The sequence below is a fragment of the Osmerus mordax genome, chromosome 3 (genome assembly GCF_038355195.1).
Source record: "Osmerus mordax isolate fOsmMor3 chromosome 3, fOsmMor3.pri, whole genome shotgun sequence".
Taxonomy (NCBI): domain Eukaryota; kingdom Metazoa; phylum Chordata; class Actinopteri; order Osmeriformes; family Osmeridae; genus Osmerus; species Osmerus mordax.
The window spans coordinates 2,711,052-2,736,742 of record NC_090052.1 but is presented as its reverse complement, the minus strand read 5'-3'; the positions used below and the strand labels follow the sequence as shown (position 1 = coordinate 2,736,742).

At 50.1% G+C, this 25,691-nt stretch overlaps 1 protein-coding gene across 1 annotated transcript; it reads left to right on the top strand.

Moving 5' to 3' along the window:
• Positions 1 to 1,675: 1,675 nt before the first annotated feature.
• Positions 1,676 to 23,343, top strand: col1a1a (collagen, type I, alpha 1a). The gene is made up of 50 exons (XM_067233382.1): positions 1,676 to 1,879; positions 3,233 to 3,424; positions 4,065 to 4,090; positions 4,304 to 4,339; positions 5,175 to 5,267; positions 6,228 to 6,296; positions 6,684 to 6,728; positions 7,481 to 7,534; positions 7,912 to 7,965; positions 8,495 to 8,548; positions 8,713 to 8,766; positions 8,969 to 9,022; positions 9,130 to 9,174; positions 9,409 to 9,462; positions 9,909 to 9,953; positions 10,257 to 10,310; positions 10,453 to 10,551; positions 10,674 to 10,718; positions 11,309 to 11,407; positions 11,733 to 11,786; positions 11,883 to 11,990; positions 12,809 to 12,862; positions 12,957 to 13,055; positions 13,346 to 13,399; positions 13,559 to 13,657; positions 13,767 to 13,820; positions 13,953 to 14,006; positions 14,309 to 14,362; positions 14,473 to 14,526; positions 14,675 to 14,719; positions 14,923 to 15,021; positions 15,135 to 15,242; positions 15,440 to 15,601; positions 16,134 to 16,187; positions 16,403 to 16,510; positions 16,653 to 16,706; positions 16,935 to 16,988; positions 17,175 to 17,336; positions 17,910 to 18,017; positions 18,145 to 18,252; positions 18,506 to 18,559; positions 18,769 to 18,876; positions 19,081 to 19,134; positions 19,421 to 19,528; positions 19,688 to 19,741; positions 19,852 to 19,959; positions 20,138 to 20,420; positions 20,557 to 20,747; positions 21,217 to 21,459; positions 21,935 to 23,343. Exons 1-50 carry the CDS (start codon positions 1,798 to 1,800, stop codon positions 22,079 to 22,081), a joined length of 4,350 nt encoding a protein of 1,449 aa, XP_067089483.1. The 5' UTR covers positions 1,676 to 1,797; the 3' UTR covers positions 22,082 to 23,343.
• Positions 23,344 to 25,691: the final 2,348 nt, after the last annotated feature.

Here is a 25,691-nt window from a genome sequence, read left to right as displayed (position 1 = left end):
AAAATAGAAACCTTTACTGCACACAAGTTAATCGGCACCACCTCATGTTATAGACCAGATATATCCCTTTTCAGTGCATGTGTAACTGCAGTTCACTGTGAACTGTGTTGCTTTAGTTTCAATCATTTATCTTAGTCTTCAATTACAACTGTGGCCACTCAATAAGTGGTCTCTCGTGTCCAATAACTGATCATATCCTGCAGAGCTCGAGACATCCAAACAAGAAAGAACAAATATTTCAAGCACCAAAGAAACACTGAATAACGGACCATTCAACTTTAGCTGCACCTGTGCAGTCGTGCTAGCACCTGGTGAGGTGGCATGCGACTCGAAGATCCCATTTCATCATCCTCCTCTCAGAGGAGCCACACGCATTTCTAGAATAATGTGGAAGCTTCAGATGGGAGCAGGGATTGGACTGTCTCCCTCTTAGCCTGCAACGTGTCTGCGGTGGAGAGGAAGACTGAAGTGATGCCAAAATCCTATTTTTCTGGAGAGAGACGCAGGCACGTCTATTCAAGGACGTCTACTGCTTAATTATATACTAGCACCTGCTGGAGGGTGGGTGTGCTATGGTAAAATTCGGGTCCGACTTTATTTATGATTGACATTTTGCACGGGATATTTAAGATGCTAAGTTGACAGCAATTATAATGACAACGAAATATTTAAGAACGGAAACGAATCCATCGTTGTGAAAACTCACATCTGGTTTTGTCATCTGACACGTTTACGCGTTTCTATGGCTGTACAGTAGGCAAAGCACAAATCCATGATACCCAAATATATGGTTGATTCCACGGACTGAATCGGAGATAACTTATTTAACCAGGTCATAGAAGCCTTCACTGACAGCGTTATCCTCAGGCGACCTGCAGTGGACTAGTTCCAGGAAAAAAGTTAAACTGGCAATAATGAGGCCATCAATTTCCCGAACCTTCACAATAACTTCTCCAACGCTGCGCAAAAGCGTTTCCATAAATTAATATAGCCTAACCGTACAGATAACACGTAAAAACGTATGCCTATATGCCTTGCCCAATGAATGGTATGACGGTGCCATAAATGACGCCGTGGCGTTAATAACAATACAGACCTACATCCTGCGGGTAGTCGTCCCGTCATATAAATCATATAAAACCAAGCTTAATGCATAAACACACGCAAGTTACATGCAACGCACTCAAGTTGTGTACGGTTGGTGGTGTCATTTACGCCCAAAGACCACGCGCCAGAACAATAAGCCTTTTGCAGAGACATGGGCCTACAGCGTAACAACCCTATCTGTGCACATCAATGACTCTTTAACGAAATAAACGCAATTAAACTCTCTCCCCTGAGCTTCTGCCGTTTAGGTTTAATTATAACCCTGAAGTAGGCTATCTACTGAGCAATCCGCCTCTCCTTGCCAACGCACAGCCTATTGGAGACGATATGGTCTTTCGTCCATCTGAAACAGGATAGACTAAACCTTCACCTTTTTTTGTGCTGGAAAGATCAAGTTTCCTGCGTTTTGGGTGAAAAAAAAGTGTCTAATCCAGCCCCTCGCTCTGATGGAAGGAGGGAACTTCTGCATGAACGTGAGCATGTTGGAGTTTGCTGGTGAGCCCAGCACCTCCCCATAATTTAGGCATATATAAGCCTGGGCAAAAACTTTCTGTAGGCAGTAGGGAGTTTTCTGCTGGGGTCTGGATTGGAGATACAGAAGACCGGACCCTACCTTGTATGATTGGAGTCTAAAGGAAAACAAAGAACTTTTCCCTTGCCTCAAAGAGTCTACATGTCTAATATTTAGACATGTTCAGCTTTGTGGATATTCGGTTAGCGCTGTTGCTCGGCGCAACAGTGCTCGTGGCAAGAGGACAAGGAGAGGACGATCGTAAGTGACACTTTTTTAGGGTGTTTTCTTGTGTCGTCTGGCGATGCTATGTGGAAAGGCATGCATTGAGATGCTTAGAGAGAACGGGTCTAACGGAGTTTGATGTGGGCCGCAGCGAGGTCTTTTATTTATGATAGTCTACTCACCTGTATGTGGTAAATTGTTATTTAGTTGACTTTGACATGCTTTCCGACAAACTATTCACAAAGGAAAGCTCTTGCAGCTCGAGCTGCACATCGTTGACTGTGGGCCTTCACTCCCATGCGCGCGTGCCTGTGGAACGAGTTGATACACGCGCCTCGCTTTTTCTCAGCTCTGAACAGATGCCCCGAAGCTGCATATTTTAGCAGCTGGAAGCTTTGACTGAGGTGTACTGAATGATGCTAGTGAACGGTATTCCCATCAAGAATAGCCACCAATCTCCCATCTATGGATGGAAATAACATGCACTAGATGTAAAACATACATTGCCTGCTTACTGACATTGAAGGTATGGTATTGAGTTATGACACTGCCAGTCCTTGCTTGAGGCCAAATGTGAGTTGGCCAAGTTGAGCCCCAGGCTAATTCTTTCCCCATGAAAACAGTTGACCTTGAGTTTTCCATCCTCTCCCTTTACCCAGGGCATAATTAAATCCAATGACTTTAAAATAATAATTTAAAAAATGTTGCTTTGTTTCTGACAGTTTTAAGATACATGGTGACCTAAACGTAAGCTAGACGATATGTAAATGCAAACAGATCCATTCATTTGACCAAAAAATATAGGTTTGTTTGTGAATGGTATTTAACTTTGGAAAAAGGAAAGATGGGTATAACGAAATGTAGACGATAAGGAATCACAGATGATGTTTTCCAAATCTTTTGTCAAATTCATTTTGTGCCTCTGGGCGTACAGATGTTCACAGCCTCCAGTGGTCTTGCAGCGCCGCCCTGTGGTCACCATTAGAAAGTTCCACATCTGGCTGGTTGACGATCGCCCCCTCCCCTCACTACACACTTTTTTTTATGATAATTGAAAACACATGCGGACTTCGCGAACTTTCCACTGAGGGAAAAATGGGAGTCCTTGCCAAGCCGACAGTTTTCAATTATTGTAGAATCTGAAGAACAGAAAAGGGGACGTGGAAGTTTTCCACTTAGCCACTGTGAGATTTTGGCATTGGGGATTGTTTGACTTTATAGGCTACTGTCTAACTTTAAACAACGTGGCAATTTCAGCAGTGGTAGGCCTAATCATGAATTGGGTTCAAATTAGTTCAGCATATGCCTTGTCCGGATTTTAAATTTGAGTTTGTGTGATCACCAAATTACTGATATTTACTTACATTGACCTTTCTGCCCTCCCGCTAGGCGCCGGCGGCAGCTGTACGTTGGACGGTCAGGTCTACAACGATAGAGATGTCTGGAAACCAGAGCCATGCCAAATCTGCGTTTGCGACAGCGGCACCGTCATGTGCGACGAGGTTATCTGCGAGGACACATCCGACTGCCCCAATCCAGTGATCCCCCACGACGAATGCTGCCCCATCTGCCCCGACGATGGTACGACGGTTTAATTCCGGCTATGAGTCAACGGCCTCTGCATGGACTGCGCTTTAGGCCTCAGCTAATCTTAAACCTCTGTGCTTCAGAGGGTGGTCGAGAGCATCACCTGGATTGTAATCATGGAACAAACTTGGATTTATTTTCAATCCAGTCATCATTTTTTTAATTTTCCTGAAATTGGACGGAATATTAACAACAGAATTGGGGTCAATTCAGTTTAAATTCAGGAAGTGATGAAAAGTGATTACATTTTCAAAACAAAAATAACGGAGAAATGAATAAGAGGCATTGACCCCAACTCAAACTAGTTGGGCTCATTGACATAGATGCAGTCTTGTGTTTCACACTTTATTATCTTCCAAATTTGATTTATTTCTAAATTGCAGACCTAGCAAAACCTAGGTATGATTTATTTTCTGGATATTCATATGAACATAATCCCATATCAAGCATTTGGAAGCTAAATGATTCTCCCCAATAATATATCATTATAATCATGACCTGCCCTGGAAAGTTGCTAATTGTAGGCTAAGCTTTTAAGATTTAAGATTAGGCTAAATCAAATTTAGTTTGAGACTGTTAACTGATAAGTCATTTAAAAGATTTTAACAGTTTACTTTCCTGTTGTCATCTGTAGGCTTCGAGGAGCAAGGTCAAGTTGAGGTAAATGTTTTTTTTATTTTTTCATTTTGTCAAAAATGTTTCCAACGGCCTAAACACATAATCAGGAGATATCAGTCAAAATACTTTACGTATGCACATGCTCTTTTGTTTAAAATGCCATTGGCGTTATTTTTATAGTTTTTATAGTATGTGTAATGCATAATTAATTGAATTCCCAGTTCTGACCTAATGCCAACATTCTGTTTCTTCCAGGGACCCAAGGGAGACCGTGGAGCCAAGGGAGACAGAGTACGTTTACTTCCTTGTTCTTCACCAGCTCATGTTTGTGATGTTTTTACAAATCAGGTGGTGATTGGTCGCTGATAACCCCAAAGTGTTAAGGTTAGGGTTACTTGCTACGTTTTCTTTGTGGGGTAGAGAGCCTTAGCTCAACATCTGGAACATAGGCCTCTGGTCCTGAATACTTTAGCTGTTGGTACTGCTTAGAGACTGGCAAATCAAAGTTTTGTATCAGAACTCCAGAAGTAGAACTATCTGTGGACAGTTTGGTAACTGTCGGTTAGCCACAGTATTAAGAATTTGGCTTTCTTTCTGGCAAGAGTTGGATATCATATCTGATATGATATCAGAGTTAATGTAGCTCATAACTTCCCCTGGTTAGTTGTTGTTTTGAGTACTGTTAAGACAGTATTTAGGCTTTTCAGTGGCTACAATCTTTTATCAAAATGTAAACTGACATTTTAAACTGACTGCAATGAAACGGCTTAGCATCAAGTCATTGACATACCCAGTTGTAGCTCTTGTACTGTAGGGACTAGTGTGGGGACCACAGGGACCTGTTTCGGCCTCTCCTGGACCACGCTTCACCAGCTTCATCTGTCTGATTCCTTCATGTCTCGTGGTCACAACTGCAGACTCACTTTGTGTCCTGAGATTCAGTCGATCAGAGTTCATGGTCAGAAAAGAACTCAAGTCCCAAATGCAGTGCAGTATCTCTGTATTCATTGCAGTCTGATCTCCTGGCCCTCATTCCTTCCTGAACCCACAGTGCACGCAGACTGTCTGGGAGATGACTCCTGATGACTCCCAGCTGACTGTTCCATGTCTTCCCTCCTGTCCACAGGGTCTTCCAGGTTTGCCCGGTAACGATGGAATCCCCGGCCAGCCTGGTCTGCCTGGACCCCCAGGCCCCCCTGGCCCCCCAGGCCTTGGCGGAGTAAGTATGCCTGGCCGGACACATCCTGGTCTGGAGCCACGTAGAGCAGGAGGAGAGAGGGTTCTACTCACCCTAAACCAGGAGCTATCTGTGTTCCGCTGTGAGCACAGGGCTGATGAGGATCAGCCTATGTGCTGGATCAGAAATGTTCTCAGTGCTAACGGGGCATGTTTGACTCTAAACACTGACCTGCTGTCAGTTTGGACTTGAGTTAAAGGGTTGGGTTGGTAATGGGAGGTTGGAAAGTATTTCAAACCTGGGTGGGTTAAATCAGGCCCCCTGGGTCTTATTTACACATTTACAAGGCTGGGGAGCTGAGCTCAGATCAGTGCATATTTAAGGTCCATAGAAATACATGTATGGGGCCACTTGACACAGGTCCCAGATCAGTCTCAAGTTCAAAAGGTCAGGGGTTCAAAGTCAGAGATCTGTATCTTAGCCAAAAAATAGAGAGGGGAAAAAAAACTGGAAGCGTATCAGAGCCAAGCTGACGGTTTGATTGATAGTATTTCCAGTCTAATGGTAAACTTGCTGATCTCGATAAAAAAAAAAGAAATACTCCAAAATCTTTCCAGCACAGCAAATGTCTCTTTATGATATGAAGCTGATTTCTGAATTATGTACGACAGGAGCTAATACTATCCTGATTAGCGTGCAGTGCATCACCAGAGAAAGTGGACTGCAGTCAGCCAGGTGGTGACAGAAGTGCGGAGCTCTGAAACCAGGATAATATTACATTGCTTTGTCTTGCTGGAACATTCTTAGATGTGGCTGTAGATACAGGAGAATGGGTAAAACTTACAAATGTAGCCATAGAAATTAAGTATATGACTGATAATTAATCTCCCCCCTCCCTCTCTTTCATTCTCTCTCTCTCTCTCTCTCTCTCTCTCTCCCTCTCTCTCTCTCTCTCCCTCTCTCTTCTCTCTGTCTCTGTGCGTGTGTCTCTCTCTCCTACAGAACTTTTCTCCTCAGATGTCTGGTGGTTTTGATGAGAAGTCTGGTGTCATGCCTGTGCCAGGCCCCATGGTACGAAACCCACACCACACACAGGATCCCATGCAGTAATGCCAGTCACCCTATGTTATGCTACACGTGTTGCCATACAAATCACATTGTCCAAGGTAGCGACTGCAACATAGGGAGCGAGAAGCACATTGTCCTTCATTTAACTACAGCCACAGTGCTGTGCACAGGGCATATTCCCTTCTTAGCCCCACCCCTCCCCTTGCCCGAACCCTAATCTCAAGGATTCTGACTCAAGTAGATCTAATACATGGCGTGAATGAGAGGGGATTCACTGCTCTCAACTCATCAGACATTGTCGTGTCCGCATTTGTATTTCTGGCTTTCTCTGTGGTATTTTGTGAGTTATCACCTATTTTGACTCCTCCCCTTTTGCATTTTGATTGACAGGGTCCCCTGGGTCCCCGTGGACCTCCTGGATCTCCTGGTGCTAGCGTGAGTATTCTTCCACTTCCTCCTTACTCCATGACCACTTCCTCCTTCCTTCCTCCTTACTCTATGACCACTTCCTCCTCCCTTCCTCATTACCTCATGACCAGTTACCTCTCACTTTTTTCTGACCCCATACCCTCTTCCTCCTCACTTCCTCCTTACCTGATGACCACTTCCTCTTCACTTCCTCCTTACCTCATGACCACTTCCTCCTTACATCATGCTCACATAATTCTCACTTTTTCATGACCTCATGAACACTTCCTCCTCACTTCTTTCTTAACTCATGACCACTTCCTCTTCACTTCCTCTTTACCACATAACCACTTCCTCCTGTTCACATGACCACTTCTTCCTCACATATTTACATGATAAACATAAGATGAGTTAAAAAGGAAATGAAAAGTTGAAACGTTTTGTTGTCAAATTGACGTTCTAAATTTATATATGGTTGTATGCATGTATTTTCAGTAGTTGTCATATTTCAACATCTTTTCAGATTAATTACATAAATATATTTAGATTAATATTAGCTAAACTTTCTACATTTTAAAATACATTTGGAGAACTTTGTCTCCTTAAAAAGTAATTGTTTGACTTTACTCATGTCATTTTATTAGGTATAAGGCTCATCATCTAGATATTGTCTGATCCAAATACCTTATCCAATAATGGACACTAGCACATATAAACCTCCCCTATGTGAACGCACCACAATGTTGGTACTGACCTGGTCTCTCTGTCGCCCTCTACAGGGACCTCAGGGTTTCACTGGTCCCCCTGGTGAGCCTGGAGAGGCTGGTGCTTCTGTAAGTATCACACATGATAACACTGCTTGACAACACACGGATACTGACATGTCATTAACAAACATCTGCCATGCCAAAAGGAGGTTTATGCCTCCTGGGAAATTGGGTTGACAATACACACGGTGTTAATCAAGACCCAAAGTTCACGGGGTCGTCGATGGAGGTCACACACAGTTCAGATATTTACAGACAACAGTCATCACTTTCTGTGGCTCACTGGCCTAGCTAATTGTGAATATTTCTCTAGCAAGAGAGTATTTTCTAATTTTTGGACAATCCACCATCCAAATTGTGTAGCAAGCAAGCACACACACACCCACACACACACAGACACACACCCACACACACACACTGAGCCTGTGGTTTGTCTTCTACAGGGTCCCATGGGTCCTCGTGGAGCTGCTGGACCACCAGGGAAGAACGGAGAGGATGTAAGTCCACCAGCCTGACAAACTCCTCAACATATGACCACTTCCTCCTCACCCCATGACCACTTCCTCCTCCCTTCCTCCTCACCCCATGACCACTTCCTCCTTATGCATAAGAGTTTAAAAACAAAGCAATCAAGAGTCCTACCTTCCACACAGTCCAGAATAGTATATGTATCCTTGGAAACGAACCCTCTTAACCCCCCCGCCATACTCCACTCAGCTTCCTGTCAGACAGTCAACCAATAATGTTCTTTTTTAGCCTGTAAAGAAAGCTATAATTAGTGGTTAGACTGTTACCCCAGTTATATCTGCTGTTGTGAGCTAGCCCACAGTCCTTACAAAGTATACCATATACAGAAGTCTGGGAGAAGAATTCCGGGAGTCTGCCCTGTTGTTTTTAGGTGCAACCAGCAAGTTCCCTCTTGTTTACTTTTCATTCTCAGTGGAAGCAGAAATAACGTGTATTTTTGTCTTCCTCCTCTCCTTCCTCCTTTCTTTCTCCCTCTCCTGACTATTTCCCTCCCTGCAGGGTGAGTCTGGCAAGCCTGGTCGTGGAGGCGAGCGCGGACCCTCCGGCCCTCAGGTGAGTGTCCAGGTCCCTGCCTTGCTGTGACACGCAGCTAACCAGCCACAGGAATCTTCATCGCTCTGGTAGTCAACCCTCTCGCAGTTTTTTCACATGTTCTCTCGTTCTCTCTTTGTGTGTCTCTCTCTATTCTCTCTCTCTCTTCGCGTCGCGTTCTCCAGGGAGCTCGTGGATTCCCCGGAACCCCCGGTCTGCCCGGCATCAAGGGACACAGAGTGAGTCGCAATCCCCAAAATGGCCGCCTCCCTCACGATCAACATTGACAACGCAGCGGAGACACACTCCACCACGCCCCCTCTTCTAACCACACCGTACGGTCTCCCTCTCTCCTCTCTCCTCTCTCCACCCTCCCCTCTCTCCACCCTCTACCCCATCCTCCCCTCTCTCCACCCTCCACCTCGTCCTCTCCTCCTCCAGGGATTCAGCGGTCTGGATGGAGCCAAGGGAGATGGTGGCCCTGCCGGCCCTAAGGTAAGACCCCTCTTCTCTTCCTTCGTCTCCTGACAGACAGAAGACACGCATCCTCTCTTTCTTCTTTCGTCACCCCTCCATGCGCTCACCTGTCCGTCTGCCCCCAGGGTGAGGGCGGTTCACCTGGTGAGAACGGAACTCCTGGAGCCATGGTGAGTGAAACCTACCTGCAGAAATATCTTTGTAAAATGATGATTAGCCTACTAGTTAGCAGTCCAGCAGTCTTGAAGCAGCCGTATCAGTCAACCAGCAGTCAGAAAGAACTGAGTACTTTTCTGTGAGGCCCTAGCCCAGGTGTATGACCTGTGCACTGGCTAACCCGCGTTTTCTTTCTCTGCCTTTCTTTCTTTCGTTCTCTCTCTTCCTTCTTTCTCTCCATCCTGCAGGGTCCCCGTGGTCTGCCTGGTGAGAGAGGCCGTGCCGGTCCCAACGGAGCTGCTGTGAGTCCCCCCACAGAAACACTGACCCCCCCAGAACCATGACCACGCCCTTGGCCCTCTGCCCCAACCCTCACACAGCCCAACACCATCACCCCCACAGACAACACTGCCCCCCCCCCCCAGAACCCTGACCACACCCTACGCCCCACCCCAACCCTCACACAGCCCAACACCATCACCCAAATACACACAGTGGTAGACATAAACATACAAAGTAAACTATACCCTGCATCAAGAGTACTGTCAACCACTCATTCCACTACACCTGTTTTGTGCTGAATGTAACGCCCTCCCTGTAAGTTTGGCTTGGTCGGGCATTAGGCCTGACTATGTGCAATCTCTAAGGATCTGTGGGCCAATCAGATGGCCAGTCTCCAGGGCCGAGGATTGTGGGATCTGTAGTTGGCTCTGACCCAGGTTCTCTCCCCCCCCCCTCTCTCCTGCAGGGTGCCCGTGGTAACGATGGTGCTGCTGGTGCTGCCGGACCCCCTGTAAGTACCAACCCAGACACCTGCGCACCTGTCCAATCACCTGTCCAATCACTTCACCATGATGCACCTACAAACGCTCATCCAACACCTGCACACCTGTTCTATTACTTCACCATGATGCCTCAATGCCCACTATGTTACATCCGTTCATCAGACACCCACATTCAGATACACACCCCGCTGCGTGCTTTCCTACCAGATACCAGTCACATTGTTCACATTGGGATCCCGTCGGTTTATCCCAGCCACGTGTATCTAATGGCGGTCCCGTCCCGTGTTCTAATGTCCTGTTGTCTTCCCCAGGGCCCCACTGGTCCTGCAGGTCCCGCTGGATTCCCAGGTGGCCCCGGATCCAAGGTGAGGCCCTCTCTCCTCCCCTCTCCCCTCCCTCACACGCACCTCCCTCCCTCCCCCCTGCCCTCCTCCCCCTCTCCTGGGCATGACCTCAGCAAACTCCTGTTTCCAACTCTGCTGACGGTTTGTGTTTGGGCCCCCACAGGGAGAGGTTGGTGCCCAGGGAGCCCGTGGCCCTGAGGGACCCCAGGGATCCCGTGGAGAGGCTGGAAACCCCGGACCTGCTGGCGCTGCTGGACCTTCCGTGAGTGTTCCCTCCAGAACCCTATTAGACCTGGGAGCAGAACCCAGAGAAGCTTCTAGAACACCGGATCTATGGGAAGGTGTCATCCGCCTAACCTGTCTGATTTGTCTGCCTTCTCACAGGGTAACAACGGAGCTGATGGAAATCCTGGTGGGAAGGGTGCCCCTGTAAGTAGACCCCCCCACAAACTGTATCACTCCCTCACCCATCCAGCCATGATGGCTGTGCCCCTGCAAGTAGACCCCTTACATATCTCTCCCTCACCCATCCAGCCATGATGGCTGTGCCCCTGCAAGTAGACCCCTTACATATCTCTCCCTCACCCATCCAGCCATGATGGCTGTGCCCCTGCAAGTAGACCCCTTACATATCTCTCCCTCACCCATCCAGCCATGATGGCTGTGCCCCTGCAAGTAGACCCCTTACATATCTCTCCCTCACCCATCCAGCCATGATGGCTGTGCCCCTGCAAGTAGAACCCTTACATATCTCTCCCTCACCCATCCAGCCATGATGGCTGCCTAGGATTTCTTCTGGCAAACATATGATTGCTCAAGTCATGTTAGTCATGGACTATTATCAATTCATACCAACTTTAATGGTTGTCTTACTCTCTGCTACAAGCCTCTCAAATAATTGAGACAAATTTGACGTAGGACATCCTAGTAAAGTTCTTTGCTGTTTTTTCTGTTTAGTTTGAGATGTTAGCGCTTGTCGCATTTCTGACCATGCGTGTTGTGTGCGCTGCCCCCTATAGGGTGCTGCTGGTATTGCTGGAGCCCCCGGATTCCCCGGCCCCCGTGGCCCCCCCGGAGCGTCAGGAGCAGGAGGAGCCCCCGGCCCCAAGGGAAACACTGTGAGTCCTCCTCCCCTGTCTCTCTACACACACCACACACCTTGGACCAAACCCTGCCTCTCTACAAACACCACACACCTGGACCACACACACCTGCCTCTCTAAACACACCACACACCCTGGACAAAACCCTGCCTCTCTAAACACACCTGGACCACACGCCTGCCTCTCTACACACACACCACACACCTGGACCACCTGGACCAATCCAGAATAAGGGATGAGATGATGTCACGGTATACGAGACACAAGCGATACTGGTTCAGGCGAGGTGGGCATGGATCCCGTCTCCCTCATCTGATGTCGTGTTTTTTGTTGATCCCAGGGTGAGGTTGGTGCCCCCGGTGCCAAGGGTGAGGCTGGTGCCAAGGGAGAGGCTGTAAGTATACCTGGTCTTCAACTGGCCTTCACCTGGTCTTAACCGCCGAACTGGACCGGAGAGCCTGGAGAGCTGAAGTGTGTGTCTGTCTCCCAGGGTGCCCCAGGAGTGCAGGGACCCCCCGGCTCTGCAGGAGAGGAGGGCAAGAGAGGTGCCCGTGGAGAGCCCGGCGGTGCTGGTGGCCGAGGAGCCCCCGGAGAGCGCGTGAGTCTGCCCGACACGCCCCCCCCCCCCCTCCCCCCCGGAGAGGAGCGAGGGAGAGCTCAGTCACTGAGCTTCCTCTGTCTCTCTCTCTCTCTCTCTCTCTCTCTGTCTCTCTCACACACACCCTCTCTCTGTCCCCCCTGCCATCTGTCTGCCTCTCGCGCCCACCTTTCTGTGTTTTTTCCCCACCACCCCAACACGTGCCCCCCCCCCCCCAAAAGGACCACCAGTATTCACCAGTTCTCTGAATCCTACCACTATAAAGGTCATCTAAGGTGTCTCTCAGAACCACCTCTCTCTCCCCTCCTGTTGAACACAACACCCTCCTTTACACCAAGCATCTCCACAGCTACCAGTACCAGTGTTGTGTAGACACAACAACAACAACATTTGTCTCAACTCCCAACTGACACATCTATAATTAGATCATAGTTTTATGGAGAGATTATGTGCTGAGCTGTTCTGAGCCTGTTATCCAGATAATAACCTCCATGGCTTATCAACAAGCTGCATGAGACTACAGCCCAAAGCCCACTTCCTGGTGCTGTGTCTTCTCTGACCACAAGAGGGCAGCTATTATACTCCCCAGTGACTGGGAAACCGCTTAGGTGGTTAGATGGCCCAGTTTCCCATTCATGGACACAAGCCTATATCTCACTGTAGCAACAGCATTCAGTAGACTAGTTCTTGCGCTTCTCGATATGTTCTTCAAGAATAACTGTCGAGTTTCCTCAGTACATCTTTGTTCCTTCCTGGCACGGTTTATTTCCTGGTCGGACTGAGTGTGTTACCGGTCTAACGCGTGTTGTCTCCTTTAGGGTGCCCCTGGTAGCCGTGGTTTCCCTGGTGCTGATGGAGCTGGTGGCCCCAAAGTGAGTTTTACACACACACACACACACACACACACACACACATATATATACACACACACACTTCTGAGCTCACCGTCCTGTCTCTCTGTGTCAGGGCGCCACTGGTGAGCGTGGATCTCCCGGCGTGGTTGGAGCCAAGGGCTCTACCGGTGAGCCTGGTCGCAACGGAGAGGCTGGCATGCCTGGATCTAAGGTGAGTCACGTTCCTGCCTGCCTCCGTCTCTCCCTGTCTATCTCAATGTCTCTCTATCTGTCTGCCTGTATCTGTCTATCTCTACCTCTCTGTCTCCATCTCTCTCTCTCTCTCTCTCTCTCTACCCCTCTGTCTATCTCAGTCTCTCTCTCTCTACCTCCCTGTCTGTCTGTCTGTCTGTTTCAATCTCTCTCTCTGACAGCAGAAGCTCCTACAGTTGTGAGAGTGTCTTCCTGTATTTGTGGATTTGCCATGGCTGACCTTTGCCCTCTCTCTCCCGTGCCCTCCAGGGTATGACTGGTAGCCCTGGCAGCCCTGGACCCGATGGCAAGACTGGACCTGTTGTAAGTACCACACCCAGCTCCTCATCCATCCTGCTTCAATAACACCAGCACAAACAGCGCATACGGTATATACCCGTCTCTGCTACCAGAGCCCTGACCCTCTCCCTCTCTCCGTCCCTCCTCCCCCTCTTCTCCTCCTCCCCATCTCTCCTCTGACAGGGTGCATCTGGTCAAGATGGCCGCCCCGGACCCCCAGGCCCCGTCGGAGCCAGAGGCCAGCCCGGAGTCATGGGATTCCCCGGACCCAAGGGAACCGCTGTGAGTACGACGCCCCGCCCCGGCTGCTCCTCGGCTGGGCTGTGAACCTCAGCTGCTCCCCCCCTGCGGCTCCGAGCCTAACCCCTGTCCCTGTTCTTGTACCCCATAGGGTGAGGGAGGCAAGCCTGGAGAGAGAGGAGTGATGGGACCCACTGGCGCTGTCGTAAGTACCCCTCCCTGCAAGCCCACGCTAGGCCAAGACACATTCACACAGCGTCAAATCGCATCCAGGCAACAGGAAGTACTGTAAGTTGTGTAGTTGTGTTGATGGTAAACCTGGCCCTGCTTCCTCCAGGGTGCCCCTGGGAAAGACGGTGATGTCGGCGCTCCTGGTGCCCCCGGACCTGCTGTACGTAGCTCACCACCCTCCAGCATCCCACAATGCAACACTCGCACTGTTCTCCCAACGACTCCCCCGCATCACATCCCCCACACACGGACATCTCTTTGGTAACACACACACATGGACATTATCTTCTGTAGTACACACACACACACACACACACACACATGGACATTATCTTCTGTAGTACACACACACACACACACACACACACGGACACTTCACCTGTACTCCCCCCCCACACACACACACACACACCTGGACACCTGACCTGCAGCCTCTAACTTGAGTCCCCGTTTGGCCCTCAGGGACCCGCTGGAGAGAGAGGAGAGCAGGGAGCTGTTGGCCCCGCCGGATTCCTGGTAGGCCAATCCCAAACCAAGGACCTATCCCAATCCCACCAATCCCAAGCCTTCTTTGTTCCCTTCAGGAGCAATGACACCCCTTTCTGTCTGTGTGTCTTTCCTAACAGGGTCTCCCTGGACCCCAAGGAGCCCTCGGAGAGACTGGAAAGCCCGGAGAGCAGGTGAGACCATGGAGCTTCTTCTTAAAGATAAATGTTTATAGAGGCCAGTATCATGGGATGGCCGCATTTTCAATTTATTTTGATGCATGTTTGTAATGTGACGGCGTGAGTTCCCTCTAACGCTGGCCGATGTCTCGTCTCTCTCCAGGGTCTGCCCGGTGAGGGTGGTGCCCCCGGACCTGCTGGATCCAGAGTGAGTATCACCCCCCCTGGCTGTGCTGGAAGCCTGGTCCCAGCATTCAGCCACAGGGACACACACTCAGTCAACAGAAGACACATGACTACTTCCTGTTGTGCCGTGGTGCTAACTGGCTGCTCCCTCCCTCTCTCCCTCCCTCTCCTCTTCCTCTCCTCTCCCCAACCACCCTCCCGCACCGCCCTCCTTCCCTCTCCCAGGGTGACAGAGGTTTCCCCGGTGAGCGTGGAGCCCCTGGCCCAGTTGGACCCGCCGGTGCCCGCGGATCCCCTGGCTCTGGCGGTAACGACGGAGCCAAGGTGAGGAGGACCAACCCCCTCCACACGGGAGACCACCGCAACCACGCAGGCTCGGCCCCACTGCTCCCTCCATGCACACGCTGATGTACCGCTCTCTCTCTCCCCCCCCCCAGGGCGAGGCTGGTGCTGCTGGTGCTCCCGGAGCCCAGGGACCCCCTGGTCTGCAGGGCATGCCTGGAGAACGCGGAGCCGCTGGCCTGCCCGGACTCAAGGGAGACAGAGTGAGTACCTGGCACGGACCTTGTCACCACACACACACACCCTGTCACTACAGACACACACACACACACATACAGTTACAGTTACTACACTCACTGAAGTCTGGCGCAAACAAACACTTGCCCTCAGCTCCTCTCAGCGCCCTCTGGTCCAGGAGGACGACTCCTAAACGATTCCTCTCATCCTCTCTCGTTTCCAGGGAGACCAAGGAGGCAAGGGTGCTGACGGTGCCCCCGGTAAGGATGGCATCCGAGGCATGACCGGCCCCATCGGACCCCCCGGCCCTGGTGGAGCTCCAGGAGACAAGGGAGAGGGCGGCCCTGCCGGCGCAGTTGGCCCTACTGGTGCTCGTGGTGCCCCTGTGAGTACCTCAACACCACACTGTACCCAGACTCCCCCGGGAGAGGAAATGACCTCAGATACTGTACCCAGAATCCCCCAGGAGAGGAAATGACCTCAGATACTGTACCCAGAATCCCCCAGGAGAGGAAATGACCTCAGATACTGTACCCAGAATCCCCCGGGAGAGGAAATGACCTCAGATACTGTACCCAGAATCCCCCAGGAGAGGAAATGACCTCAGATACTGTACCCAGAATCCCCCAGGAGAGGAAATGACCCCAGATATTGTACCCAGACATGCTAGGGACAGGAAAAAACCTCAAACACTACTAACCATACCCCTACCCCTACCACATACACTAAGACACCCTGACTGACTGCAGCACACACCATGGAAAATTCACAAAGTTCCACAAAGGAGAATAGCAAAATCCACGACTTGGGGTTGAAAGGATGACCTTGTGGAAAGTTCATCTGGTCTGTTCCCACGGTGCTGCTATGAGCTGTCTGACCACAGCCCTCCCAACTGACCCTTCTCCTTCCTCCCCCAGGGTGAGCGTGGTGAGTCTGGTGCTTCTGGACCCGCTGGGTTCGCTGGACCACCCGTGAGTACACACACACACACACACACCTACATACACACACCTTTAAGATGTACACTGTCTATAGAACACTCTGCAGTTGACTACAGTTGATTCAGATAAGTAAAACCCATACCACTGCCCGAACCTGGTTGACGCCAGATAAGCCAGACGCTTCTCCTAAAAGAAAGACTCTTGAGGGAGGATCGTAATCGTTCTGTCCTCTCCCCCTCCTCCAGGGCGCTGACGGCCAGCCTGGTGCCAAGGGAGAGAGTGGAGACAACGGCGCTAAGGGCGAGACTGGGGCCCCCGGCCCCGCTGGTGCTACTGGAGCCGCTGGACCCCAGGTAAACCACGAACTGAACCCAACCATAGCCCCCCTCTCGGCCCTCTCTCAATACCAACGCCACACACCCTCGACGCTGGCGATTCCGGTGAGGTTTGGTTCCAGAGTTCTGGTCCCTGACTGTAGACTGTGTTTCCACGCAGGGACCCGTTGGAAACACCGGAGCCAAGGGAGCACGCGGTGCCGCCGGACCCCCTGTGAGTATATCGAATTCAAATTCCAAAAGCTTTATTGGCATGAATGTTCAGGTTGAGCCAGTGTGGCCAAAGCAGTCCACAGTTAAGGGACAGCATATCCCTTTCTACAGACATCAGGGGATCTAACGAAGTACTTTTACCGAGTGTGGCCGATGTTATCTGATCAGAGACAAGGTCAGTATTCTGAGCAGTGTTTGTCTCTCTCTCTCCTCCTCTCCTCCCGGTCAGGGTGCAACTGGTTTCCCTGGTGCTGCTGGCAGAGTTGGACCTCCCGGCCCATCTGTGAGTACTTCCCGTATCCCCCGCACCTACTTCCTGCCGTGCCGTCGCATACACACCGGACCCTACCCATCATGCACCTGGCACACAGACGCAATAATCTGTGTTACCTCAACAACGTCACCCCCGAACCCCACATCGTTCTGGGGGATTCTCTAACCACTTCTCTCCCTCCCTCCCTCCCCCCAGGGCAACAGCGGACCCCCAGGACCCGCAGGCCCCTCCGGTAAGGAGGGCCAGAAGGGTAACCGTGGAGAGACCGGTCCCGCCGGCCGCCCCGGTGAGGTTGGAGCTGCTGGACCCCCAGGCGCCCAGGGAGAGAAGGGTAACCCCGGAGGAGAGGGTGCTCCTGTAAGTACTCACAGCCCCCTGGCAGAGCAGGGTCTCTGCTCACAGCCCCCTGGTAGAGCAGGGTCTCTGCTCACAGCCCCCTGGCAGAGCAGGGTCTCTGCTCACAGCCCCCTGGTAGAGCAGGGTCTCTGCTCACAGCCCCCTGGCAGAGCAGGGTCTCTGCTCACAGCCCCCTGGTAGAGCAGGGTCTCTGCTCACAGCCCCCTGGCAGAGCAGGGTCTCTGCTCACAGCCCCCTGGTAGAGCAGGGTCTCTGCTCACAGCCCCCTGGTAGAGCAGGGTCTCTGCTCACAGCCCCCTGGTAGACAGCAGGAGGTTTCTAAGCCCAGTGACTTACCAGTGTGCCAATGAACCCCAGACAGACAGACAGACAGAGAAAACCATCTGTGCATCTTTAGCCACACAGCGAGGAGAAATGTCAATCTGGTCATTCTTCATAGAATGTCAACATAGCCTTGTAATTCATCTGAACTTGCTCGTCGACTGAACTTGACGAACAGGAATCGGTCAGGAGTTTCTGTGTGTCTTGAGAGCATCTTGGGGCAGAATTGGTGACCTGTGTCTCCCCCTGCAGGGTTCTTCTGGTATCCCCGGCCCACACGGTATCGCCGGTCAGCGTGGTATTGTTGGTCTGCCCGGACAGAGAGGAGAGCGTGGATTCCCAGGCCTCGCCGGAGTTTCCGTGAGTTCAACCCCAAGAGTCACATCTGACCTGCTCAGGCCCTTAGATCCAGTAACGATCTAGCATTGTAATCCCACGCAAACTAGACCAGGGTCTAATCCAGCTCTGCTCTGCAACCCCCCCATAGGGAGAGCCAGGCAAGCAGGGACCCGGAGGCCCATCTGGCGAGCGTGGACCCCCAGGCCCCATGGGACCCCCTGGACTGGGAGGAGCCCCCGGAGAGGCGGGTCGCGAGGTAAGACCGACCCTCTCACCCCGCAGCGTCTCTCCCAGACAGAGACGCTGTCAAGCACACACCTCCGGTATCTCCTCCGGGACAGGCTGTGCCGTGTGTGTGTGTGTGTGTGTGTGTGTGTGTGTGTGTGAGACGGCTGATCACCGCCTACGCCTTGTCACTTTGTGGAACCTGACGGCTGCGCCCGATGGTGCGGGTCGGAGGGTTGCCATGGCAGCGCCTGTGACTGACGGCCGGTGTTTGTGTTTCCTAGGGAAGCCCCGGTAATGAGGGACCTTCTGGTCGCGATGGTGCTGCTGGACCCAAGGTGAGAAGGACGAGCGGTCGAACCGCCACCCTGCTCCGCCGACCCTCTCGGCGTCACAGATCACTTTCCACACCAATCCGTGGCACTCTTAAAGATGACACCCCCACACTACTAATACATATTCATTCAATTCATTTAAGGGTTCCCTAAATATATATCATCTGGCTGATCTTTTGTTTCTGTGTGTCTCTGTGTGTGTGTGTGTGTAGGGAGACCGTGGTGAGAGTGGCGTTGCTGGTGCTTCCGGTGCCCCCGGACCCCCTGGTGCCCCCGGTCCCGTCGGCCCCGCTGGAAAGTCTGGTGACCGTGGAGAGTCTGTGAGTACCCCGGTCTGACTCAGCCCGCTGCGGTCCTCCACACACGGGCTGTGGGCCCCACAGGAGCCCCTGTCTGGTCCTGCCTCACGTGACCTCAAACACAGTCAAGATGACGTCCAATAAAGTGCCATAAAGCTGTGAGTACTGATGTAATCGACTGACACGTCTCTCTCTCTATCTCTCTCTCCCTCCTTCTCTCTCCAGGGTCCTGCCGGCCCTGCTGGCATCGCTGGCCCTGCTGGTCCTCGTGGCCCTGCCGTACGTATCCCATCTCTGTTACCCCACCACTGCCACACCCAGACATCTCTGTTAGCCTACTCCCACTACCACTGTCCCCAGGCAGCGACACACCAGCAGCCTGACTCCCTAAACAGGGAGCAAAGCACACTCCATGATGTCCAAATCCTACCTGTAGTCTTGGTTCAGTGTGCCTGTCCTAGTGCAGGTTATAGACGGCCTGGTGTAGCGTGTTGAGGATCTCCCCATGGATCCTGTCTGAGCGTGTGTGAGCACTGCTGTTGACCGCTGTCCCTGTGTAACCTAGGGATCTGCTGGAGCCCGTGGAGACAAGGGAGAGACCGGCGAGGCTGGAGAGAGAGGCATGAAGGGACACCGTGGATTCACCGGAATGCAGGGACCACCTGGACCCGCTGTGAGTTCTCCAAGGTTCCGGAAGCGTCGCTTAGGAACGCCGCATCTCCACACACACACGCAGCCTCCTGTGATGCGACACATCCGCAAACACACTCACGACAGCCTCCGTGTCTTCAGTCCGTGACTGAGCCGTGCTCTGGTGCTTTTGTGCCTCTAGGGACCCTCCGGAGAGCAAGGACCCGCTGGATCCTCCGGCCCTGCTGGACCCAGAGTGAGTCACCCGCAGCTTCATCGCCACAGTCACAACTCCTAGGAGCAAACACACTCTGCCCAAGAGAGGTTCAGACCCGGGTATGCTAACCTGTTGTTTTCCATCACCAGGGACCTTCTGGTTCTGCTGGAGCCGGTGGTAAGGATGGGATGAGCGGTCTGCCCGGCCCAACCGGACCCCCAGGACCCCGTGGTCGCAGTGGAGAGATGGGACCTGCCGTAAGCCCCCGTTCCACCTCCTCCTCTCTGAAAACCCTGCTTCTCCTCACACTCCTGTTCCCTTCAACTTTCTCTCTCCCGCCGTCTACGATTCAAGGTTTTCTTTACGTTGAGAATTCCTTCCCTTCCTGTCACGCTGTCTCGGCTTACCCCCGTGTTCCCTGTCTCCTCAACCCAGGGACCCACCGGCCCCCCTGGACCCCCAGGACCTCCTGGTCCCCCCGGCGGCGGATTCGACATGGGCTTCATCTCCCAGCCCGCCCAGGAGAAGGCCCCCGATCCCTTCCGCATGTTCCGCGCCGACGACGCCAACGTGATGCGCGACCGCGACCTGGAGGTGGACTCCACCCTGAAGAGCCTGAGCCAGCAGATCGAGAACATCCGCAGCCCCGACGGCACCAAGAAGAACCCCGCCCGTACCTGCCGCGACCTCAAGATGTGCCACCCCGACTGGAAGAGCGGTGAGTCCCGCTCCCGCCTGATCACCAACGCCAGGCCCCCCCGGGGACCGCCCTGAATCCGGGAGCGCAAGCCTCGCATTGGTGCGGCGTCGGTGTTCAGAGAGATCATGCTCCTCTCCTCTCCTCCTCTTCTCAGGTCAGTACTGGATCGACCCCGACCAGGGCTGCACTCAGGATGCCATCCAGGTCTACTGCAACATGGACACTGGAGAGACCTGCGTCAACCCAACCCAGGCTGACATCCCCAAGAAGAGCTGGTACACCAGCAAGAACATCAAGGAGAAGAAGCACGTCTGGTTCGGAGAGGCCATGACCGACGGCTTCCAGGTGAGGCTGCGGTACACCCCGCTGACGGGAACTCAAATGAGGTCAAGTTGAACTGCGGAAACGTTCGTCGTGAGCTTGCTTTAGCTTAGAACAAGTACATTTGCAGTAAGGGCTTTTCACTTGAGAAGATTTCTTAAAAGAACATGTTGTTTACTTAAATGAAGCCACTAGACGAGCCGTTTTTGCTAGAAAGTCCAAATAGTTAGATGTCAACCTTTTTAGCAGAGTAAAACCTGTTCATGGTTTCCATTCGAAAAAAACTTTCCTTTAAGCTCTGTTAAAACACAAAGCCAGTTCCACAAAAAGCATGACAATTACAAAACTGAATTTCTCAGCTAAGTAAAACACATTATAATGACAGACTACAAGCTTGAGACATGACTGCATGATGTGAATAGCCTGTGGAGAACCACAAATGCCCTAACTTTCTCTCTGTCTCCCTTCCTCCCTCCTCCCCCATCGGGGACAGTTCGAGTACGGCAGCGAGGGCTCCAGGCCTGAGGATGTCAACATCCAGCTGACCTTCCTGCGCCTGATGGCCACCGAGGCCAGCCAGAACGTCACCTACCACTGCAAGAACAGCATCGCCTACATGGACCAGGCCAGCGGCAACCTGAAGAAGGCTCTGCTGCTGCAGGGCTCCAACGAGATCGAGATCAGGGCCGAGGGCAACAGCCGCTTCACCTACAGCGTCACCGAGGACGGCTGCACGGTGAGGACCTCGCTCGCTCGCTCTCTCGTGGGGCCTGTCCTCACACACACACACACACACACAGACGCACACACATACTGTAAACACACACACAGACCCACACACATACTGTAAACACAAACACAGACCCACACACATACTGTAAACACATACAGATGCACACACATACTGTAAACACGCACGCAGACATCCAGGCTGTTTTAGCACGTATTCTCTCACTGTGGGCAGTGATACTTAAGAGTTGCTTTGGGATGTCGAGTGGGTGAACCTGTTGCCCAACAGCAGTTTCGGTTGATGAGGGGGGAGAGAGTGCACGAACTGTGCATGCCTCGTTTAAATCAGCCCCACATAGCAGTCAGAGACACAAACGCTGAGGACTCTAGGCGACGTGCTGTTTGAGAAGGATGGAAATGTTTCATTGTGGGGTCTAACTGTCTCTCCCTCGCTGTTTCTTTCCCTCTCTTTCTCATCGCAGTCGCACACTGGTGCATGGGGCAAGACAGTCATCGACTACAAGACAACCAAAACAGCTCGCCTCCCAATTATTGACATCGCTCCTATGGACGTTGGTGCTCCCAACCAGGAATTTGGCATTGAAGTTGGCCCTGTCTGCTTCTTGTAAAACAGAAATCTGGACTTGAAATTGTGTGTGTGTATGTGTGTGTTTTTTTTCTAGCAGTCATCTCTCTAAAACAAACCTTTTCTATGCATTTTTTTTAAAACACCCTCCTAGAATTTCATTTGGCCGTTCAAATGGTCCACTTGCCTAAAACTGCACAGAGGACAGAGGTCGTGTGTTGTCAAGCTGATTTTTTTGGGACCACTATTTTACCACCATCTACACACCAAGGATACTTTAGAAGACATTTGTTTCACTGGCAACAAGAAAATAATATATACTTATAACGTGTAAAATCTCTCCCCTACTCTCTGGAGTTAACAGACAACAACATCACGAAACAGGTGACTTTTTTTTTACCACTGCGGAAGGACAATGAAAAACAAAAAGAGAAATCCAATGCTTTGTACCACTTTCAGGTGTTGAATAAATGGTCAAACTGACAGTGAAGTGTCTCGTTGTTGTGCCCACCTGGTCGAGCGGTTGTCGTGGTTATTCTGTCGCCAAGTCACATCAAGTAGGTTAGCAACATCAGCAGAAAACATGGGTTTGACGTCTTCTTTTTATATCTAATGGCTACCTCAAACAGGAAATCCACCTTACCCAGCGTTGGTTGACCCCACGGTTAGATTTTACACAGCAGAAGTATGGTTGAAAGAGACAGCTGAAATAGGTGCTATTCTTAATGAGGTCCTTGCTGCCACGGGTGATGGTATTGTGCTAATGTGTCGTTGTCATTCTTGTGTGCAGGGCCTTCGGTGCTAAAGTACGTTATCTTGTCCAGTCGTAACAGATGCTTCTGAGGCGATGGTTTCTGCGTGGCAGAGCCTGAGGGAGGGGTACTGTAGTTGCGAGACGCACAGTTCTGTCGGGTGTAGCTAGCGGGTGGACTGGTTGAGTCTGTTTACCATCCTTTTAGACACTTTTTGGTTGTTGTTTTAATTTTTTTTGTTTGTTTTTTTTGTCCCACCCGTCCCCGTCCTTTTTTTTGTCCAATTGCTTCTAGCAGTTCTCCTTTCTTTTCCCCCTAACTGTCCTAGTTTTTTTTTTTTTTTCGTTTTTTTTTGGTTTTCATGTTTTTTTTTTGCGAAGGGTTTTTGACCATTTGAAAAGAGAAAAATAGAACAAAATCATGACATTATGAGAGAAGCAGACGGCTTTGGGGGATTAAAACAAGAGGATCTGTACCTATTTTGTATATGTATAATAATTTGAGATGTTTTTAATTATTTTGAATGCTGAAATAAAGCATGTTAAGTGGTCTACTTTATGTTGTCAGACTTGACTGTTCCCTGACTGCCGGATGGACTGACATGAAAGCACAGCTTGCACACCTGGTTGCACTTGTTGTGACTCAAAGATTAAAAGAAAATCTCAGAACTGTTTGCCTTTGAAAATTCAATTCTCATTTTCAGAACCAGAAAAATTTAATTCCACACTGGGGCGAATAGCAACATTGGTAGCCATCTGGGTGTAGAGTAGGCTACTTTAATAATTATCCACCTACTGTAGGAATCACTGGAGGGTCTTCCTTACTGTATCCCGGAGCCAGTAACAAAAATCGGGTTGAAGAAAAGGGTCACATCAAAAATTATAATTCAATCAGTAGAGATGGAAATATCCATGGTATCCAAATCACAAGCAAATAAAATCCTCTTGAGGCAGCGGTGGAGCATTAAATGGTAACTCCTGATTACTCCATTTAGTCTGTGGTCATATGCATACCTAAAATCCTTCTACATGGAAGTATATCCAAATGCAAAAGCACGCGACGGTGATTATCCGGTTGTCAAACAGCTGTGCGCATCCCGTCCGACTCTCTTGTCAAACCATTTCACAATTGCAATCATGATATGACAAGTCTTTTCTCAAAGGATCACAACTGATTTTCTGGATATTGGTCGCTGAGCAACATGGATAGCCTAGGTTGTGCCTCCCTTCTCTGCTCCACTGTGCTAAACTGCTCAGGTGGGCTTTGCCTGCTGTGGCACAGAGTTGGCCGCACAAAGGGGTCGATTGTCCACATTATAGTAGGCGTCTACCCAAAATACCGGACGAAGAAGCCTGGCTTGTCCCGAAAGAAAAATTAATGATTGTCCTCATGGTTTTAAAATACAGTGTTTCATATGGGTATAGCTGAGTATTCAAAATGTATACATTCCCTATAAATTGTAACTAGCCTATTGGTAAATCCTGATTTACCTAATCTGGGTAATCCAGCCTATAGAGTTTATCTATAGCCTAATCTTTTACAATATGTTTTGAGAAAAGATCACATCACACGCACACACGGGCGTTGTTGCCTATTTGTTTTTCTGAACTGCTATTGAAAGGATTTAGAGTTTGTGAAAGTCCACAGCGGAGGTCGTGTCCTTCTAAACATTTGAAAGTGCATACCGCCATCATGTGGTCTGAGTTTGAAGTGGATTTTAATTGCAACACTATCACGAAAAAGGAAATCTGTTGGCGTACTTCTGGACATTTATCAGTATCATTAATTTCGTTTTAAAATTCAAAATAGGAAGCAATATCTAAAAATATATCGCTTAACTCCCATATTGTACGGTTAAGGACAGGGTAATTTCTTCACTTTGAATTATATATTGTAACGAACGGTTGAGAAGGGCGCGCGCTATTGGCTGACAGTGTGTACTTATTAGCATACAGGTTGTCTGGGATTGTTAGCCTAATGTTAATGTATTTTGATTGTGTTCGTGCAATGTTGTTTTCATGTTTTGATGATTGTTGTATTACATGCGTACTGTTTTTAATTGAATGTGTTGGGGACTGTTAGTGATGTTATCACGATTTAGTTGGGGATCTGATTTGATCAGATATTGTTCATTCACGTAGACTTTAATAAGACTTGAACTAATAATGAAGGCTCTTGCGTCTGCGTAGCTAAGGTTACGTCTGATTGAGTTCTTGCGGAAGTGCGATGTTAAACCGACTGAAATTTGAATAGGATGTGTCTCTCAGTTTAATGGTTAATGAAGTGTGATTTATTATGAGTCCAGACTAGACTTTTTCGACCCATGGGAATAACGTAGTTGACCGCTGTCTTCACACCCCAGCAAAAATCTGGGTCATTGCAAGTGTGAGTTTGATCATAACCACAGTGAAGCAGTTGTTTATTTGTGGTGTCTGTGTGCGTGTGCGTGTGCATGTGCGTGTTTGTGTGTGTGTGTGTGTGTGTGTGTGTGTGTGAGTGAGTGTGTGTGTGTGTGTGTGTGTGCGTGCGTGTGTGTGTGTGTGTGGTTCTACGGGGTTTGATTAAATGTTCAAACCCTATAGTTCATAAACGGTCTTTGATTCGGTGTGAATTAAACGGTCTTTGATTCGGTGAATTCACACCGAATCAAAGACCGTAAACAAAGACCACAACAAGTGAAGTAACTCATTTTGATGCGTAAATGTGAATATCTGAATAATAAGGGATCAAACAAATAAACTGACCAATCAATGTTTAGATTAACTTAAATATGACTAGGGCCTACATAAACACAAGGGATTGGCTATAATGATTTATTGCAATCTAAAAATAACGTTTTGTAGGCTCAGAAGGATATCATACCTTTTCTCAGTAAGTTTTTTCGTAAACCCATTAGGAAAG